Raw genomic sequence first — 19,892 nt, 5'->3', positions numbered from 1 at the left:
ACTTTCCGATAAAACACATCATAAGGCACAACACGGAAAGCAAGCTATTTTTAATGACAGAAAAGGAACAACAAACCAAAGGTATAAACCCTACAGCCTGCTCTCAAGCATACGAAATGAGTTTTTTTGACGCAGTTGTTGACATAAAACTTATCAAAGATGCTGCCTCACAGAACAGAGTAACCCCGAACGGAGCGGCACCAAACGCACAACCCCCGGGTTTTCGGAGCGGGTTTCCAGCGCCGCGGCTGGGGGATCCGAGGCTTTCCAGACTCCGCTCAAGCGGTGCTCACACACCTACACGGCAAGAGCCGCCCAGGGCCGAAAGGACGGCATAAGCGCTAGGCAGCTCCCCGCTCTCCTCAGGCAGCCATTAGAGAGCTGCCACCCAGCCCAGGCCGGTGGCGCGGGGGCGGTAGTACGGGGTCGCCTCCCACACCACAGCCGCGGCTGGCCCGCAACAGGAGCCCGGCCGAGTCCGAGCGGGCGGGGAGAACGAAAGCGGACTCCCGAAGACGGAGAGACAGCAGCAACGCCGGCCCTCACCGCGGGGCGGAAAACATAGACCCCTCCTCCCGCCTCCTCCTCCCACAGGGCAGGCCTGGGCCCCGCCCGCGCCGCGCCGACCCGGAGCAGGAAGCAGAGGATGGCGTCCCTTGACCTCAGCGTGCCACGGAACGGCTCACGGGGAAGTGATGGAGGTGAGGCGGCGCCGGGGCGGGAGCGGGAGCGGGCTGCGGGAGCGGCAGGGAAGAGGGCTGGCCTCGAGCGGGAGGGGCCGTTGTGGCGGGGTGCGCGGGCGTTAACGCGTGTGGGTGCCGCCGGCGCGCCGCTGCCCCGCCAAGGCGCAGCGGGACCTGGCCCCTCACGGCTGCCGGCGGCCCCGCGGTGGAACGGAACGGAACGGGGCGGGTGGGGAGCCGCGGGCGCGCCTGCCGGCGGGGTTCATGAGGCCTCAGGTACGGGACCCCTGGAGCTGGTGCTGTGCGGCCGTGAAGCAAAAGCAGCTCCTGAAATGAGTTCCCTCCTCTCTGTTTGTGCTAGCGCTGCTGGAAAACATAACTTTGTTTCAGGGAGAGCTTTTCAGCCTTGCTTTCCCTCCTGCGTACCCAGCGTAGGCTTTCTCAGGGGAAGGGGCAGTGGAGTTTTTTGTGAGGTGATTTTGGAGGAGCCGTTTCGATTCGCCGTTTTACTTACGTGTAACCTATTGCAGTGCAAGAGTGACACTGTCTGGAGAGTTTCGCTGATGCCTTTGACACTTCCAGATAGTGTCAGAATGCACCACTAATTTATTTATTTATTATTGATTCGTGCTTGCATTTCATGCCTTTTGGTTGCCTCGTTATGGATTTCTCTTGTTAAATGGGGTTAGCTGAGGCTTTTCACTCTCTGGCTGCTGTGCCCAGCATGATTCAGTAAAACCAAAAAGAAACATTGGTACCAGAGGCAGTGGAAGCAGCCTGGTTAGAAATTCACCAAATCACACGTTTATGTATGTAGCCAGGTTTAGTTATCTTTGTTACAATTTACAGGATTTTGCAGTGGTAAAATGTTGAAGCTATCACTTGTACAGATACAACTTTTTAAATCCAACTGTTGAAAACATTTACTGTTTAAAGTATCTCAGCAAAGACAGAATTTCACAGGTTTTGCATGGACATCTGGAAAATCCTTTATGGATTTATAGCTGTAGGTTCTGTTTTGCTAAAGTCAGGATTGCAGTTAGGCTGTCCAGATTTTGGCAACATAAATAAGGCATCTGCACATCCTTTACATTCCTAGCCTGTGGTTTGAACTTGACGTCAGATAGTAAGCAAGCTGTGTATTGTTTTGAGTTCAGGTTTGTATGTCTGGGTGGTTTTGTGCTGTAGATCATGTTGAGTTTTGTTGGTTTGTTTACTTTTTTGTCCTGTACACTGGTGTTCCTTATGAAACACTTGAGATAAAAGAACAGGTATTCCTTTCTTGTAAGCTTTATAGGTAAATATCTCCTCCAGTATTTTTCTGACAGTTGTTAAGCGATAGCCAGGCTTTTACAAGTTTTACATAACGTGTCGCTCTTCCAGTGAGAAAATCTAGTCCATTGAATCTCCTTGAACTGTATAAAGATGATGAGGAGATCCAGACTGGAGTAATTAATTATAATTATAGGGCATAGTCCTGTCCTGTTTAAAGTTACTATGCTCTTTGCTCAGTTTAGATGTGCACGCGTCTGTGTCTTGACCTAAGGGTGTAACTTACAGTATTGTACTTGCAGATGTGTGAACTCTGTAGTGCACTGCTACTGGAATTATTCCTTGAAATAAGGAAGCAACAAATTGTTGTAGTAGTTGTCCTTCAACGTATTGCAGTTGCCATTGTTTGCTGTCTCTGAGATGAAACTGGATATTTGTATATCACAGTGCTTTAATTCAGTTCTATGGAATGAATGTTTGTGGGTCCCCTACTGACGGTGGAAACAGTGTGTGTCTGCCCTATCAGTGGGGTAGCCTTGTCTCTGGTTGCTACTTTCTTGTCACACTCCACATTTGTCGCTTTATCTTATGTATATATATCTATAGCAAGACCTTAAAAAATTGGTAAGTTGACTTTGAGCATGTGGAACAAGTTATTTGCCATAAAGCATCATTCATGAAATATGGTCTTGTGGGCTTTACCACCACTTTCTTTTGGGTCCTGACTGTGTATAGGACACAGAATAGGGTGACTAAGATCAGTTTATCCGTAAAGAAAACTTTTCTCAGTTGACTGATAAGAATCTTTATAAGAACAGCTAGTTTTTTTGTTTTGTTTTTGTTTGTTTAATTCTACATGAACTGATAACACTATGGGAAGGAGAAGGAGTCTGGTGGTTTGATTGTGTGGTTTGTTGGTGGTTTTTTTTGGAGAGCGAGGGTTCTTTTGGAGTGTTTTTTGAGTTGGGATATTAAGATACTCCTTCTGACTACAACTGCTATAACAGCTCTTCTATTTTATAATGACCAGCGCATAGTCAGGGAAAAACAAAACAAATTTAAAGAAAACAAAAAACAAGCCACAAGTCTGTCAAGCCTGATGGTATGTAGCTTCATATAGGAGCATCTTTTTTACATATATGAGAATGGGAATTGAGGAGGTAAGGGATGATTCTTGTAAAAACAGTTTATAAAGCATAGGAAGTAAAAGTGGTTGATTTGAAACTTTGCTTGTCATTGTGCAATTACATAAATGGTAAGCCAAGAACAGATCTACAAATTGTGAAGCCCTGAGTTTTGACATAGGATATAGTACTTTCACTGTGATGCTGGTGGTAGCGATTGTGTAAATTATTGTGGCCTTTCTGTTTTCCTGTCTATAATGCTAATAATAATACTTCATTAAGCATATATAATGATTAATTTATAAAATGCTTTGAACATCCAGCCTACTGTTAAATTTCCAGTTAATGTATTATTGCAGTATCTAAATAGCTTATGTAACATAAGCAAAATAAAACATTCCTTTTCTGAGCAGGTTCATGAACAGTGCTCAAAATAGATTCATTTCAATTTGATTGATGTAGAGGAGTTTTCTGTTATTGTAGAATATATTAATATATATTGTATTATATACTTTATATCTTGTGTGCTGGCATCCAAAACAATAACAATATTTAATACATAGGGACTATGAGAAAGAAGGAACAAAGTTATTCCAGAAAGAATAATTAACATTTGTGTAGGAAAGACTGTCAAAACAACTTCCATAACAAAAAAGAAGGATGTACTGCAGACTTCAAAAGAGGTTTATCCATTCTATCGACTGACTTGTTTGCAAAGTGGTACAGAAAAATTTACATGCCCTAGGGCATGGAAAATATGCATTATTAATTCTATTTTAAAAAGCTCTTTAACTTCATTGTTGCCAGATGGGATGAGAAGAGATAAGTGTCCTGCACTGCAAATGGCCTACTGCTCAGCATTATTTGTTTGCTAGTCTGGAGTCAGCTTTGGTGGATAAAGAAGGCTGATGACTCTAAGGTTTGTACTAGAAAGCTGATTTTATGCTTGAATTCCATAAGGTAAAAGGAATGTGTGAAGCTTGGAAGCCCTTTGTGTTTGAGCACCCTAAAGCATATAACTGTATGTTGCTGCAGTCATGTTAATTAAAAATTGTGGGATTCAACATTGGTTTGCAGGTCTTTTGAGCAATAAGGTTTACTTTTTCAGCCTGGATAAACAAAATTATTTTGTTTCATCTATATATATATAATACCTAGATTTTATTAGCATACATCCTTCATCTTTATTGTAAAGGCAACTCAAGAAATGAATTAAAAGAATTTGACAAGGTTATTGCTTAATAACCTAACAGTCTAAGTCGTATTCATAAGTATAGTTTTCAGCTTCATTAATTAGAACAGCAATTAGCCCCTTCTGTCAAAGCAAATGTTCATTATCAAATATAATATTAGAGTAACCTAGTAAAGCAGAAGTTTATTTTTACAGTGCAGCTTCATATAAGTCAAGTTTTGCTGTAGCCAAAACAATGCAGTGCTTCTGAACAGCTTGGACTGAAGGATGAACTTAAGGATGAACTTGAGGATGAGCTTTGCTGTGGGTTTTAAAACATTGTATATTCTCAGTTATTTTGATTTTTACTTACAGATGTTTGACAGAATCAAGGCATCTGATGAAGCTTCTGCTTCTTCAGCACAAGGTGAGAAGTTTAAAAGTAAATGGTTTTGCTACAGTTATTCTTACTTTTTTTTTAGTCTAATAATAGCAGAAGCATCAGTTCACCATGTAGTTTCAATTGCACACTTTGATTTCATAGGTTTTGTTATGGAACTTGGATGGAATAAGTGAATTCTGAATTGTACACAGAGTTTGTATGTCAGTGTAATTTCCTTGTCCTGTAATAAGCTGTTAAGGACATGTTACATTTTATCTCAGTGATCATGGATATGGCAGTATAAATGCAGATTGCTTAGTCTTGATCCCAGACAAATCAGTAGAAAAAAATTCCCACTCACCTCAACCATGAAAGAGTAAAGTTTATTTTATGAAGCTGTCAGAGGAACTTTGGGGACAAAAGGATCTCTCTCTACACACGCTTTCTTTTTTAATCTTCCTTTAAAATAGTATGTTTGACAAATGCAATGTGAGAGAAGTAATTGATGGCAGGTGAAAACTCTGTTTCAACTCTGATACTCTGTTTTGGTTTGTTTTCCCTATAGGAACAGGAAGACATGGTGTTGAAGGTTCTGTACGACAGGACAGCAGTAGCAGGTAAGTTAGGTCATGATCTAACTGGCATCCAGCTTACTGCTTACACAAAGTAAACCAGAAAGAATGTGGTTTTCAACCTTACCTGTTATTTTGTATAATGGATGACAGTGATACAATATAGGTCAAGTATACGATGGACATCCTTCTTATCTGTCCCCACGTACTATTAAAAACTGTGGGGAAGGTGCATTGTAGTGCCCAAAACTAATGTGTGTGTGTCAAGATATCTTTATCTTTAGTCTTTATTTTTTTTTTTTTTAATAATAAAATCCCAAGAGAATTAAAAAATTACTCTGCCTTTTTCTGGCGAGACAGTTCTCTTCAGATTTCAGCCAACTGAAACTAGCATTTGTGTTAGCTGTGCCTTCAACCTGTTACCCTTTGTTCTGCATTGAAGAAACAATTTGCTTAGTGAAATTTGCTTGGGAATACCTTAAAATATGTAGTCCTACTTGCCATTACAACTCTGAAATAGAAGCATTGATCTTTCAAATTTGTGCCAGCTCTATAGTAAGATAGCTGGGTAGAATTTCCATGTTAAGAACATGAATTAAACATCCCAACATGTCTTGGTAATATTACCTGCTTCTTTCAGTTTACACACGAGACGGCAAGACCATTCTTGGCCTGGAGTATCTACTGTGCAAAATAGACAAGGGTACTGCAACTGTTGCCATGTACACTACAGTAACCTGGAACAGGTAAGAAGGCTTTTGTATAATTCAGCAACAGATAGCAAAGAGTACGAGAAGGCTTTATCATCTTATAAAATATCAGTCTTTACACTGAACAACTAATACTGAGTGAAAACTCATCAATTTATGAATTACACAGTGTATGCACCCCCTTATCTATTACCTGTTAAAAAGATACTGATGGAGTGGCATGGCTACTGCAGTCTGCTTTTCTGAAGTGGCACACTGCTGTGTGTTGCATCCAGTAGGTTTATTTCTGTAGCTTTAATCTTGAGATCTGTATATATAGTATGTATTGTATTAGAGTTAATATGTTAGATAAGTTCCAACTCAGAAAGATGTTTCAGCACATTTTAGTATTATTTGAGGCTTTCTAAGCAAGTTTAAAAATCTCACTGGATCAAGGTTTCTTAAAGAAGAAAAGGCTGAAAATTCTTCTTTTTATTTAAATATTTTCATAGCAACAGTGTCATGTTTAATTTGGGAAGTAGTTTTTAGGAACAGGCGAGTGTGTTAACAGTAGTATTGAACTAGTTGTCTCTTTTATCTTTCATCAGCATGTTTTCAGCTCCCAGCACAGGCATTTTACCACTTACTGCAGGAATCGTATGGGTGCCAGTAGCTTGATGGAGCGTTTCTTGCAAGATGTTTTGCAGCATCATCCACACAGATACCATGACAACAGGTATAATACAGCTGGCTGGTTTTTTGTTTTCAAGTGTGTGTTGGTAGAATGCATGCATTATGAGTTCTGTTCCACAACACTATTGATGGCAATTAACTGTGAGGACCTGAAAAAGGAAGCAACATATGGGTCATGGGTATAATGGCAGGCTGTCCAGTCTGACATGCATTTACTAATTCTTGTAATTTGGGCTTTGTATACATGTATTATTATAATTCTGGGCTTTATATATAGCAGTGTATTTTATGGTATGTTTTGAAAGAGTTCATAGTTCTGGTTTGTTGCTTTTGGATAATCGGGTGAATATTTCTGTGCTTATTTCTTCATGATCCTTGCAGTTCGCACATTCAGTTAATACTTACATGGATTACATTAATTGGCCAATTCATTAATGCTCAGATTTTCAAAAGTGTTCTGTTTATTTATCATAAGAGGGTTGGTGTGTAGGTTTTTCCCTGTAGAAGAATGGAAATCAATTAAATCTCATTCCTTTTTTGTTATGTTCTGCAAGGCTGTTGTGGTTTAAACCCAACCACAAACCTCATCCACTCACTCCCCCACTTCTTGCCCTCCCCCTGCTCCTGGAGGGTTGAAGAGGAGAATCGAAAAGAATGCAACTCCCACGGGTTGAGATAAGAGCAGTTTAGTAACTAAGGTATAACACAGATCACTACTGCTACCAGCAATAATAATAATGATAAAGGAAATAACAAGAGGAAAGAATACAACACCTCAACACCAGTCGACCAATAACTCTCCCCACTCCCCCCCAGCAGAGCACCGACCGATACCTCCTCCAACCCTGTAGTCCCTCTAGCCCTTCTGGGTAACTCCCAGTTACATCCTGGGCATGACGTGCTGTGGTATGGAATACCTCTTTGGCTAGTTTGGGTCAGGTGTCCTGTCTCTGCTTCCTCAGCCTCCCCTCCTCCCTGGCAGAGCATGAGGCTCAGAAAGTCCTTGGCCAGACCAAACATTCGAGCAGCAACTGAAAACATTGGCATTATCAGCACTGTTCCCAGGCCAAAAGATCAAAACACAGCACTGTACTAGCTCCTGAGAAGGAGAAAAATGACTGCTGCTGCTCAACCCAGGACAAAGGCAGACAAAAATCCCAGTCTGACCCAGTACAGTGTATCTTCTCAAATAACTCTGCTATATATCTGACGAACAAGTATAAGGGTATTTTGTCTGGAGGCAGTCATATTGGTATTATCAGAGATGCGACAGAACAAGAAAATAGACATGTCTATGACAAATTAGCCCAGGACATGTACACATCACTGCTAATAAGCTTCCATCTTAAATAAATAAATCCTGCTAGTATAAGAGCATGCATATTTTTTTGCCATGGAGAAAATATAGTATTCACTTTAAGGCAACACCTAATGAAAAAAAGCCCTGTCTTGATGTGTTACTGATAGGTTATTTCTTTGGTGAACAAAACTTAATAACTAGGAGCAACAAGCTACCAATGTTCCTCTAAGTTGTTGAAAGAAGGAATGGAATGAGAAAAATAATGTACAAAATCTAGATGAAGCTGGGGGGAGAAGGGAGGAGTAATCCCAAGACTAGACAGAGTTTGGAGGAAGAAAAAAGCAAAGATGGAAAAGAAAGTGTGAATAGATTTATGTTGCAATCCTGCTTTGAAGCAAACAAAACCCCCCACATTCTTAACTGACATCTGAAGTAAGAACTGGGTTGTCTTTGTTCATACATAAAACCGCTTGGATTGATACATGGTTTCATTCAGTTCTTAAATACCTGTTTTTCAGCTGAATTCACAGAGGTATCTTAACAGTGTAATTTAAAAGGATTATAGAAATATTTCAGAGATTCGATTTGTTTTGCAGAACCAATATACCTAGTAGTGATGTGGAGAAAGTAAAGGTGGACCAGAGCTTTGCCTTATACTGAAATTCAGAGGATATTGGTGTTTTGCCTCTCCCCCCCCAAAACCAAAACAAAACCAAACAAAAACCAAATCAACCAAACAAAAAAACCCGCACAAATCAAGAAATCATTCCTTCCTCCAAACTCTTGGTGTAGAAGTTTTAATTTAAAGAAATAATGAGCATTTAAGAGAGCAAATCTTCACGCTGCTTTTGGGGGTAATTCGTAGCAGAACTGTCAGAAGTTCCTAACTGTATAGAACTGTAGTTCTGTTACCACAAAAGACAGTCAAAGAAACTCTATAAGACTTGATTTGGAGTCCTAGAAAGCATTCTTTGTTGCACCACTGGGTGCACACGTGAATCATTTCTCAAAGGTGAGTGCACCTGGAGCCTACAAGCAGCATCCGTATACCCAGCAAACTTATATGCATATTTACAAACTTTCTGGGAAATGTTTTACATATTCATTACATTTAGTAGAACTACTTAATTAATTAATTAAAAACTAATTAATACTTGTATTTTAATTGCGCATATGCTTTCTTGCTGAGTGGTGGTCTTGAGGGGTCTCAGGTGGTCTTCAATAGTTTTCCTCACTGTGTCCGCTGATTGACTTCTGTGCTTGCACATGTGGAAAAGGCTCTTGTGAATTACTTAACAATTGTGTCCATGTTTTAGGTCAGTTTGTTCTGATTTGTTCCTTATCTTCAAGAACTGGCCTCATCTGTCCTAGTTGTTCCTTTATTATCTTCACACTAGGTTGACTATGGAGGGGGGAACAACCCTGCCCCATCATTACTCCTTCCTTATCTTCAAAGGCTACCCTTGTTTTAAACATAACCCAAGGCCACACCAGCCAGTCTTGTTCTCAACAGAGCAGTCCCAATTTACAGCTCAGCATTTCAGCTTACATTGCCTCCACCTCAGAGATGTTTGTAGGTAATTTTTGAAAATTGAATACAGACTGTTAAGCGAGCTAGAAGCCTAGGAATTTGATGCAGTTTATCCATACCAAAATCCATTTAGTCCTATATTCAGTCTTCCAGCAATATCCAGATGCCATGTGTTTATCACAAAGGTAGAAGAACTCTGAAATGAGAAAGTTAAAGGATTATTTCTACTGCCTTTAGCCTTCCCTTTCAGTCTAATTCTGATTTAAACAAAGGTGCTTTATCTCAGACCTTAGGTGGAGAAGAATGCATGCAGCAGTGGGGCACAGCAGTTCAGCTGACAGGCATTGTTTGATCATTTGATAATAGAAACAATCTTGGGTTTGGTCGTTGTTATTTTTTTTTCTTGATGTTTCTTTATGTGAGGTTTTTCTTTTTACTTATTCAGTCCAATAACCCTTATTAGTACTCTGATGAATTCAGTCCTCTTTACTTAGATAACCAGAATTCCACTCTATTCTAAAAGATGATACACCTTTGGGAAAAGTGTTACTTTTTTTGGAGTACACAAGGAATATTGCAGGTTTTGTTACAAAGTTTTATTAATTTTTTTCAGGGAGGGGGTTTTATACTGCTGCTGGTGAATCACTGTGGTTTGGTAGGGTTATGCAAAGTGCATCCCTACTTTTTATGTATCATTTTTTATGTAGCCAGCGTGATTTTCCCCCCTCCCACGCCTCACCCCCCTGCATTATGTGTTGCCATGATTTGAGGAGACTGTTTCCTTAGAAGGTCTCTTTTTTGTTTGTTTGATGGGCAGTGCTTCAGGCCCTGTGTTGTGAACAAGACCTTTGTAGCTCTTGGTCTTCTGATAACTTTAATTTCCATGTTGTTCTGCATAAAAAAGTTGTTTTGTTTATGACTGTTAGTGGCTCTGTAGTTCTCCTCAAATGACCTCAGTAAACAGGGATTTGAGCACATGATACTTAGTACTCTCTGAAGCATTCTGGGAGCTGATAGTAATTATTTTTCAGAGGCCACAGAGAATATGTGATGTTTCAGAAGGACTGGGAAAAAAACCCAAATGTAGCGATTGTCAATTATCATTGAGGGCAGAGAAGAGGATCTGCCTACAGACTTCTTTGCTTAAATTGCAGTGTTTCCATGAGAACTGAATAACCAAACTGTTCATAATAACCTAGAAGACAACGAAATCATGAGTAATGGTCACTGCTGCTTTCGTCAGGAAAAATTGCATCAGGTCATCCTAAATTCCTCCTCTGTCAGGATAATGTACCTTATGTAGAGAATAGAATCGTCTGTCATCTCTCATGTCACATCTGTCATGACATCTCTTGGAAGCCCAGCTTTTGACATGTTCTTTTCTGAGGTTTATAAGAAAGCTAAGGAAAATATGGTTTATTATTAAATGATGATGAAATGAATATGTAGCTGGCTGGAAAACTGTTTTCTTAATTGTTATTGGCTCAGAGAAGGAGAGAACAAAATCTAATGGTGGATCATGGGCTCAGGCACTGAAACCTTTTCTTACCACTAAGCCCTATCCTGAGGTTTGAAGTAGGTGCTTTGAAATATAAGGGGTTGGGGGGGGAAGGCAGGTTTGGTGGTGATTCTATGAAGTATACTTTTCTGGACTAAATCTTGTTAACTCTATAGATTTCAAATATCAGGTTTAAATTTTATTTTTTAAACATTGGCAAAACCTATAATTTTTTCAACTATGAAATAGTTCTTCCAAGCTGACAATTCTTCTTTATTTGTCATCTCTCAGTAAAAGGCTGAAACATAGCTATATTCAGCTAAGTTCTCCTGTAATTGTTTTTCAGTGTTAAGGAGCTACTTAGAAATACTTGCTGCAAGGTTGCTTGGTATCAGCCGTCTTTAACAATAACTGATGTCCGAGTTCTTCAAGGACTTCTGCAGATGTTGGCTATTAAGCATTCTAATTCTGTTAGCTCCTGATTTTTATTTATTTTTTAAACTTTAAATAAGTGTGGAAGCTGAACGTTTATAACCAAGGAAGTTACTGTACAATAAAATCTATTCACAATCCTTTTAGCAGATGAATGCACCATAAGAGGTGCATGGATGCCTGCCATGTATTTAAGCAAGCAGCACATGGGTTTCACAAGGTCTGCTTATAACTTTCAAATGAAACATAATATTCTCTCCACAGTTATATTTACTTTTTTTTCCCAACTATTTTCATTAGATTTGCCCAGCTGTTACACATTGAAGCCTTGTGGGTTCCTGTGTTGCAGAAGAGTCCATATCTGTCATTTCTGTTAGGTCTGCAAGACATAAACACTTGTATTTGAGGCAGTCATAAAGATAGAGCAGACAGTTACAGAATATTTAAAAATCTGCTGTTGTCACTGTGAGGCAGAACAATCATAACTTGGCTTCTTATAGCGGGGAGTCAGAAGCTATGATATGTCTGTGTGAAACAGTGAGCATGGAATTCCTTGGCAGCATGTGCAGAGTTCCTGTCATGCAGCCACCTTTCGTAGAGAAAGGGTCATTTATGCACGATAGTATTCTAATACTGTGCCATATTATAATGTTGTGTTTCTGTACAAAAGCTCAGTATTAACTGATAGCTTTATCAGTGAAATAACCTCTTTATAAACTCCCAACCTCAAACAAAAGAACTATCTTTACTTTTTCTTTCTTTACTGTATTCATAAAATGATCGTAATGTGTTTGCCTGTTCTTAATGGGTGGTTGCATGAAGAGGGTAACCAACTAATTGTCATCTTTAGCTTTGTGGAACGTTGCCTCCTCACCTTCTGCCTGTTTTACAGATGGGCTATCTCTGCTAAAGTAAGTAGAGGTGGTAACTTGTGTTTCTTCATTAGGTGTGATGCATTCTAGGTAGTTACTCTTAAAAAAAAAAAACCTAACACACTATTGTTTGAAAAACCCTAATCGTATTTACAGTATTTATATAAGGTGCTTTTTCCCCTCCCCTTTAGACCAAGCTATGATGACATGCCACTCCCCGTCACTCCAGAGCCTGCTAGGACTGCTTGCCTGCCCCTGGAAGAGATGGACAGAAAGAGGAACAGAGAGAAACAGGAGATTTCCAGCAAAGACCAGGAGTCCACTGGTGAAATACGATCTTCTGCTCCATGCCTGTCTCGTAAGGGTACAAAGAAAACATCTGCAACACAAGCATTTATTGAAAAACTAGAAAGAGGGCAGCAACATGCCATAAGAATATCCAAGCACTCTGTGGGCATTTGTAGCAATGAGAAACGGGACACCCTGAAAGATGCTCAGATTGCAAATCGTAGCCGTGAAGGTCACTTTACAGCTGTGAGTCCTGTATCTCAGCGATTTTCTGTCAGTCCTTTAATCCATAGTTCTTCTGTTAATCCTAAAACAGGAAAAAATGTTAGGAATTTGGCAGCAGCATCAAATCTGATTTCACAGAGTGGATGTGGTAAAACGGGAATGGAGGTACACAATAGTGATGTGTTATTGAAACCATGCTTGAATCCTGGTCCAGCACTGGTTCACCCAAAACGCCCTTCCGTTTCTCATCAGAATACTCTGTGCAGCAACAGCAATCCTTTCTGTATTACCTCAGGTCAATCACTCTCAAAAAGAGATGGTTTACGAACTCAGGATGAAACTTTTGTGTCTGATTTCCATCTCAGGGATACTGTGGGTATCAGCAGCTCCCTAGATCCTGGGACATCCCCACAACTAGCAAGATGCAAAAAACTGAAGATGAACAGAGGTGGTGAAAGTTCAGTGGATGAAACTATTGAAGGTGTTATTTTGAAATACTGTCATGGAAGAAGTACATCTAAAGAAGTTTATTTCAAAGAAGAGAAGAATCCCTGTTCAACTTTTTCATCATTTCTGGACCATACTCATTTAGAGGGCTCTGAAATGAGTTTTGACTGTGATGCACCTATTCAGGCAGGAACAGACTTATCCAAGGCAGCTATAAAAGATATAGAAACCCTAAAAGAGATCCAGATAAATTTGCAAGATAAAGACTATGGAACACAGCTCTCTTCTGTTTTAAAAAGCAAGTCAATAGAGAAAGTAGAAGCAGTGAAACAGGATGTTGTAGTTCATACAGAAGAGCCTGTCCTTCCAGCTCTGCCTCATGTGCCTCCTTCTTTTGTGGGAAAGACCTGGTCTCAAATAATGTATGAAGATGATATAAAAATTGAAGAACTTGTGCGTGATTTCAGGGAAGGTCGTTTTCGCTGCTACTTTGATAGTGAATCTTCAGCCAACTGTACAGGGAAGAGAATAAAGAAAAAAAGGCAGAAGGATGAAAAAAGTAACAATATTGTTGAGGGTAATAGAAGAGATAGAGCATTGTTAAATTCTGGCAATGTTTTAAATGATGCACTAAGCGATGGCTCTGATTTTCATAACCCATCTGTAGCCTCAGATAGACTATGCAATGCACAGATGCTTAAAATGCCTAGGAAAAGGACATGGCGGCTGGCTTCAAGGTGCCAGGTGGTCAAAGTCAGTCATGGCACCCAAACAAGTCTATTGAACTATCCTGTAGCAAAAAGAAAGATGTCTAGAAGGGAATCTGATCCAGCTGATCAGAAATCAAGCATTGTGTGGCCAGAGAATGAAAAAACTCCTAACATGAAAACTAGGCTATGTGCCCTTAAACTTCCTGAGTCCTATAGCAAGATTATGAGTCCTGTACAGCCTAAGACAGTGGTGTATGTACTTTCGTGCCCAGAGATAAAACAGTGTAAAAGTAAACCTATGGATATTCCAAAAATGAGGAAAAATCATAACTCCACGGATAGCAAAGACTCCGTAAGGTATAAATACAAACAGTGTTCTTTCAAGTATTACGACCCACTAACAAATCGAATTCTGAAGATGCCTCCGAAGAGTCCAGGTGGAGAAAAGGCCAAAAAGCCCTCTCACATTCGACAGCTTTTCAAAAGTCTCAGCTTTGATGCAAACAGGAAACTAGCTGATGCACAGAGAGAAAGCACGCCATCAAAGTCACTCAGTTGGTCAGACTTGCACGGTTCATCTTCAACATCTTTCCTGCCGGATCCAGGTAAAGGGAATGATGCAGCCTCAAGTCAAAAGGCTGATGGATCTTCTGTTTCCACAGAAAGAACAGATTGTCTGATATCTGGTCACTCGGAGAACTCTTATAAACACCTGATCATTTCACCTTTGAACTCCTGCCAGTCTGCAGTAGAAGGAGATGTTAGATTAACTCCATTTAACAGTAGAGTTACCAAAACTCCTCTGACCTCTGTCAGGAGTGAGCGGTTGGAGAGGGAGAGTCCAAAGGCAATATGGAAGAGAAAAGAAGGCACTAACAAAGAACCAGTTTTTTCCAGAAAGGCTGCAGGACCAAAGTCTGTCAGATGCACTGTTGGTAGGAGAGGAAACAGAGTAGTGGCAAGCAAACAAACTTCCAGACCTAAAAACCAGCAAAAAGAGGGGATAAGGAGGAAACTTCGTCCTCATGCCCAGAAATCTGCTTTGTCCATCCATAGGTGCCAGACAAGAAAAACTACAGTGGGAAAGCACCCTAAGAAAGAAAAGCCTGATGCTAAAAAATTAAAAGTGAGGAGGAAACCAAAAAGGACTTTTCTGAACTCAACAGTTGTCACTGGGATTCCTGAAAAGAGGCAGAAAGTCATGTCGGAATCTTTTCCTAAGGAGCCAGAGCAGGCTTCTTCCAAAGCCAGGAATTGGGAAGTAAGTGGAGATCAGGGTCACCCTAGCACTGTGAACCGACCCTCTAGAAGAGCTTCTGCTGTACCATTACTTCGAAACTGTCTTGTTCCTCCAGGTGAGAGCTAGCTACCAAAATAATTTGAGGGTTTTTTCTATAACCAGCACCTGGAAAAAGATTGAAGAAAAGGAAATGGAACAGGAGATCATAGATGAAGCAGTTGAAGTGCTAGAGCTGCAGACAGTGCAAAGCCAGTCTCTTGTGAAACAGGTACAGCTGTAAACTCAGCTCTTGTTCCTGGAATATGGGGACATAATGTATTGCACTATTCTACTGTGTAAAGCTGCAGAAGGTGTGTGTTTGAGTTAAAAAGCACTTAGAACCCTCATTACTAGACTTCACCTGTTCATCAGAAAATGAGCTTGAATAGTATCATATTGTTTTTATGGTATTACCAGTGCATACTAGTGCACTGTAATAAGGTAAATTAGAAGCTGTATTAATTGTGCCTGTTCTCATTTTTCCGTAGAATTCTAAAGTGCAAAAAATGACTTGATTGTTACCCTAGAAGTTAAAATGGAGATACACAAAATTCAGTTCAAATTAATGTATGTATTTGTGTAAATACACACCTCCTTCAACACATAATATATATTTGCCTATGGAGTGGCATTAAAATTAATACAGTATGATACAATTCAGATCAATTCAGTGCTTTCTTGAAATGAAGTATAATTGTACATGTTTTTATATTGACTTTTTTCCTGAAATCATGTCCAAAGCAGTTATTTTAGACAAAAAGTCACTGTGGGCTCTTGTCAAGCAATAACGGACCATGCTGGTAAGGAAGTATGTCTCTCTAGGGCGCTGTTCAAATCAAGTGGTGGTGGCTAAAGTGAAATCTCAAATTCCAAAAGAAATACAGGATTAGGGTCTGGTGGATTTTTTTATTCTTATTATTATTATAATCTTATTTATTTATTTGTTTGGGTTTTGGTGTGTTTCTTAGTAGCTTATCGATCAATTTTGTAGGTGAATTTCACATTCCTTAAGGGGGGGGGGGGGGCGGAAAAGTTATAATGCAAACAAATAGCAGTGAGTTGCTCCAGAATGTCAGCCTTAAATTTTAGTTTCTGTGCTTTTTAAACTTTAATTTGGTGTACCATTTGTTATATATTTATTACTGTAGTTGAAACTTTAAGTACAATATTTAAATAAATCTAAAGCAGCATCCAGTTAAATGTATTGGAGTTCAAATATTTGTTTAAACAGATACTGAATAATCTGTTTAAAATATTTAGTTGAATTAAAATATTATTCCATAGTGATTCATGTTTGGCCACCAATGCTCGAACTACTGTGATTTTATGGGAAGAAAAAGACCATAGTGTTTTGTTTTAGGTTTTGGGTTTGTTGTTGGTTTTTGTTGGTTGGGTGTGTGTGTGTGTGTGTGTGTTTTGTTTTGAGGGCTTTTTATGTTTGTTTGTTTTGGGTTTTGTTTTCTTATTTAGTATGATGACAGCTTATTTAATGTGTGCAGGAAACAAAAACTTCAGTCCTGCAGGTGGTTCTGTGCTTTAAAATCCAAGATTAATTTTTCCTTTGTATTAAGTTAAGCATTTAGTTAAACGTCATCACAATCAGGGCTCTGGTTTGTAAATCTCCAGTTTGGTATGTTATATAATCTCTTTTACTTTAAAGGTGTTTGTAAATTCTGTAGTTGTGCAATACATCTTTAATAACACAAGAAAATTATAGAAAAGACTAGACCCTTCTCTCTTTGCCATCGAACACAGTATCTGTGCATTTTCCCTGAAAAAACAATCATTCTTGATTCATTCTCTGAAGTGCCAAGGCTCACTGGTTTGGATTGAGATAAAGGTGGACTTTGAAATACTTTATTTCAATATACACTATTTGAAGGAAATATAAAAGCTGTCATCATAAACCACTTGTTCAAAAATTGGTTTAGGGATTTTTATTTTTTTTTTAATGTATGTGCATATTTCCCAGCATAAATAAAAGATGTGCATGTACTGAAGCCAGCTCGATACTAAGCTCCTTTACAGATCAAGAATGATTTGACAGGTTTTTATTTCTTTTTTTAACTTATTTTTTGAATAAAAGCTGATTTCTATGGATGAATTTTCCTCTGGTTGTCAGCAGACACAGAATCTTATGACTGTATTGCAAGTCACTGGAAAATGAAGGGTTATAATATGAGTTCTCATAGCCCTTTTAACTGATTGTGCCTGTATAATTTAATATTTTGTCTAATATAAAGCTAATTTTTTTAAAGTAAAGTTTTAAAGGAATGGTTTTTATAGAAAGGTTAATTTTTAGATAAAGCAAAAGAAGATTTTTAAATAAAGTTTGTTTTAAAGCAAAGCTTTAAATTAACCCTATTGATAAGTCACATCTAACATATTTTTATGATACAAGAATGTTTTCCTATCCAACTTCTTTCATCTTGCTTTTCACAGTATTGTACACGTGAAGAGCATGAATTGTTTTGTGTGTAAATAAGGTTTAATGCACACTGTATTTTTAAGATCACTAGTTCATATTTGTTTACAGCCAAAAATACTGTTCTCCATATTCATTCATTGCAAGCATGTGTTTCTCCAGCACACAACTTTTCCTTGAAACCCTGAGTAATAAAACTATCTTGAGGCCTATAGAATGATTAATATTTGTAACTTGTAATGTCTTTTTTATTATTATTAATTTTAATAATAGACCCCCTTTTCAGGGTAGGTTTTTTAAAAGAAAAATGAATTCTATTTAAATAAAAGTGTAAGAAGCTGTATATTTTCCTTAAAAAAAAAAAAAAAAAAACCAAAAACCAAACCAAGAAGTATTAAATCTAACAATTTTTTTAGAAGGGTAAGACTCGGGATACAAATCTGGAAACTTTTCTGTGGTTGACAGTGTCAAAATAAGATTAGCTCTAAGCTTGGATGCCTCACTTCTGACTGTTCAGAAACCTATTCCCTGTGCTCAATGACTACTAGGAAAAAGTTGGGGATATTGTGATATGAGAAGTAAATGCAGAAACTACCTTGGAAAGAAAGCATAAAAAAGCATGGAGACACTCAAAATACCATGTGCACGAAAGAGAAGAGAAGCTTTCTGGGATCTTAAGGAATTAGTCAAACACTTTTCCAGTTAGATAAATAATACAGGTTCCGTTGTCATTATTGAATAGCACACTGATTAGCAGCATGGCTGAAACTTTGAAACGTGATGGTGAAGTCTACACTACATGGAAACCTTGAGAGCTGAAATGCTTTCTCAGTGAAACTGATGGGAGGATTGGTTGGGGGGGTAGTTTGGGGTTTTTTGGTTTTAACAGTAGTGAACAAAGATGCTTGTCCCTGTGTATGTCTTAATGTTGAAGCAAGAAAAGGTAACCTGATTAAAGAGGAATAAATTCATGCTTTTTTAATCTAATTAGCAGCAGTTAGATAAAGGATATTTTATAACAGTTTGAGGAAAATGTCATCATTTCTTCTTCTATGCATATGTAATGTTGACTTTCTGGAAGTTCCTAATTATGGTTTTGTAATATATTTCATAATTCTAAAAGGTTCCCCCCCACCCCCCCATTACTCACTGAGCCATTTAACACAATCTCATTCTAAGCATCTTGGGGTTTACTATTCACCTTTATTGAGAATCCTGAGTGTGACCCAGACTCATAGTGTACTAGGTGTTAACCAAGCACAAGGCATCTAATGTTTTGAGGACTTGCTATTCTGACACTTAGATCTAACAGTTCTTCAGTTTATTTTCTAGTAGAATTCCTTGCTTTCTAGTTCTTTCTGATAAGTTTGCATCCAATGTTCTTGTAATTGTATGAAAGTGCTTTTCTCTGGACTCTGATAAAATGAGGTATTTAGTTGTATGTATAATGAAACTACGACTTAATCTGAAGTTGTGTTCAAGTTTCCTGCTAAATTTCTGCCCAAATGAGAATACATGTGTGTGATTTTAATGTTCTCGTAATGGATAATGTATCTTGCAATACTCTAGCTTGATACTGTAATTTTTTAAATCTGCTTGTCTGTCTTTTCTGTCTGTGGTCACTTAACACAATGTGAATTTGTAAGAATATAGTGATATTACAAACTTGTCCAGTGCCATTGTTCTTTCTTTGTATCTGCAGCTCATTTAATTTCATATATATATTGTTTCCGTATTTCTCCTCAGTCCTGTATTTGGATTTTTATTTTTGTTTTTACGTTGTGTATTGCAGGATAGGATATTCTGTCCAGAAGTAAATCAGTGACAGGTAACAGGAGTGGATGGCATAGTGATCTGAAGCATAGAGGGCAAGCTGGTATATGTGCTCCTGCGCTTGGGAGTCTGCTTACTTTGCTGAGTAGTGTGAAACAGGAGTGGATGATGATTCTTGATCTCTTTAGCTGTTGTCTTTTCTCTTTTCCCTGGGGTAGCTCCCTGACAATGAAGTAATCTGAATGCATACTTACTCTGGAAATAGAACAGTGTTTCAGCTGTTGATGTTTTGGGGACAGATAAGTGTATCTCAGTTGCTAATGCAATTAAAATCCCAGAATTTTTGATGATTTATCTGCTATGAATTGCAGCATTCCCCATCATCTTTTTCAGAAAACTTTGTAGTAGCAGAGGTCCGAGCATGCCCAGAAGTAAAGGTTTTGGGTTTTTTTATGCTTTGCAGTTACAAATTTATTCATTTCTTCAACAGAACAAATCTTGTTTTAATAAAACAAAGACTGATTAA

At 38.7% G+C, this 19,892-nt stretch overlaps 2 protein-coding genes across 3 annotated transcripts in view; one reads left to right on the top strand and one right to left on the bottom strand.

The window, feature by feature from the left end:
* The window catches only part of CMKLR2 (chemerin chemokine-like receptor 2), a 27,393-nt gene extending 26,728 nt beyond the window's left edge, over positions 1-665 (bottom strand). Inside the window, exon 1 of the mRNA XM_065670120.1 lies at positions 628-665. The gene's annotated coding sequence lies outside the window, so the exon portion shown is untranslated. The remainder of the gene's footprint in view (positions 1-627) is intronic.
* On the top strand, positions 640-19,892 carry ZDBF2 (zinc finger DBF-type containing 2). Of its 2 annotated transcripts, none has more exons than XM_065670115.1 (7): positions 640-701; positions 3,887-3,998; positions 4,626-4,677; positions 5,198-5,249; positions 5,845-5,950; positions 6,502-6,629; positions 12,411-19,892. In XM_065670115.1, exons 3-7 carry the CDS (start codon positions 4,626-4,628, stop codon positions 15,253-15,255), a joined length of 3,183 nt encoding a protein of 1,060 aa, XP_065526187.1. In that variant the 5' UTR covers positions 640-701; positions 3,887-3,998; the 3' UTR covers positions 15,256-19,892. The 2 variants fall into 2 exon arrangements, with proteins under 2 accessions (XP_065526187.1, XP_065526188.1); XM_065670116.1 differs by lacking the exon at positions 640-701 and adding an exon at positions 984-1,199.

The sequence above is a fragment of the Lathamus discolor genome, chromosome 3 (genome assembly GCF_037157495.1).
Source record: "Lathamus discolor isolate bLatDis1 chromosome 3, bLatDis1.hap1, whole genome shotgun sequence".
NCBI lineage: Eukaryota > Metazoa > Chordata > Aves > Psittaciformes > Psittacidae > Lathamus > Lathamus discolor.
This window is presented reverse-complemented; position numbering and strand designations above follow the sequence as displayed.

Bases quoted from the DNA above. Each gene is read 5' to 3' on its own strand.
- ZDBF2 (XM_065670115.1), top strand. From the start codon at position 4,626: ATGTTTGACAGAATCAAGGCATCTGATGAAGCTTCTGCTTCTTCAGCA. The intron at 4,678-5,197 runs GTGAGAAGTTTA...TTTTCCCTATAG, and splicing joins TTCTGCTTCTTCAGCACAAG to GAACAGGAAGACATGGTGTT. The intron at 6,630-12,410 runs GTATAATACAGC...CCTCCCCTTTAG, and splicing joins CACAGATACCATGACAACAG to ACCAAGCTATGATGACATGC.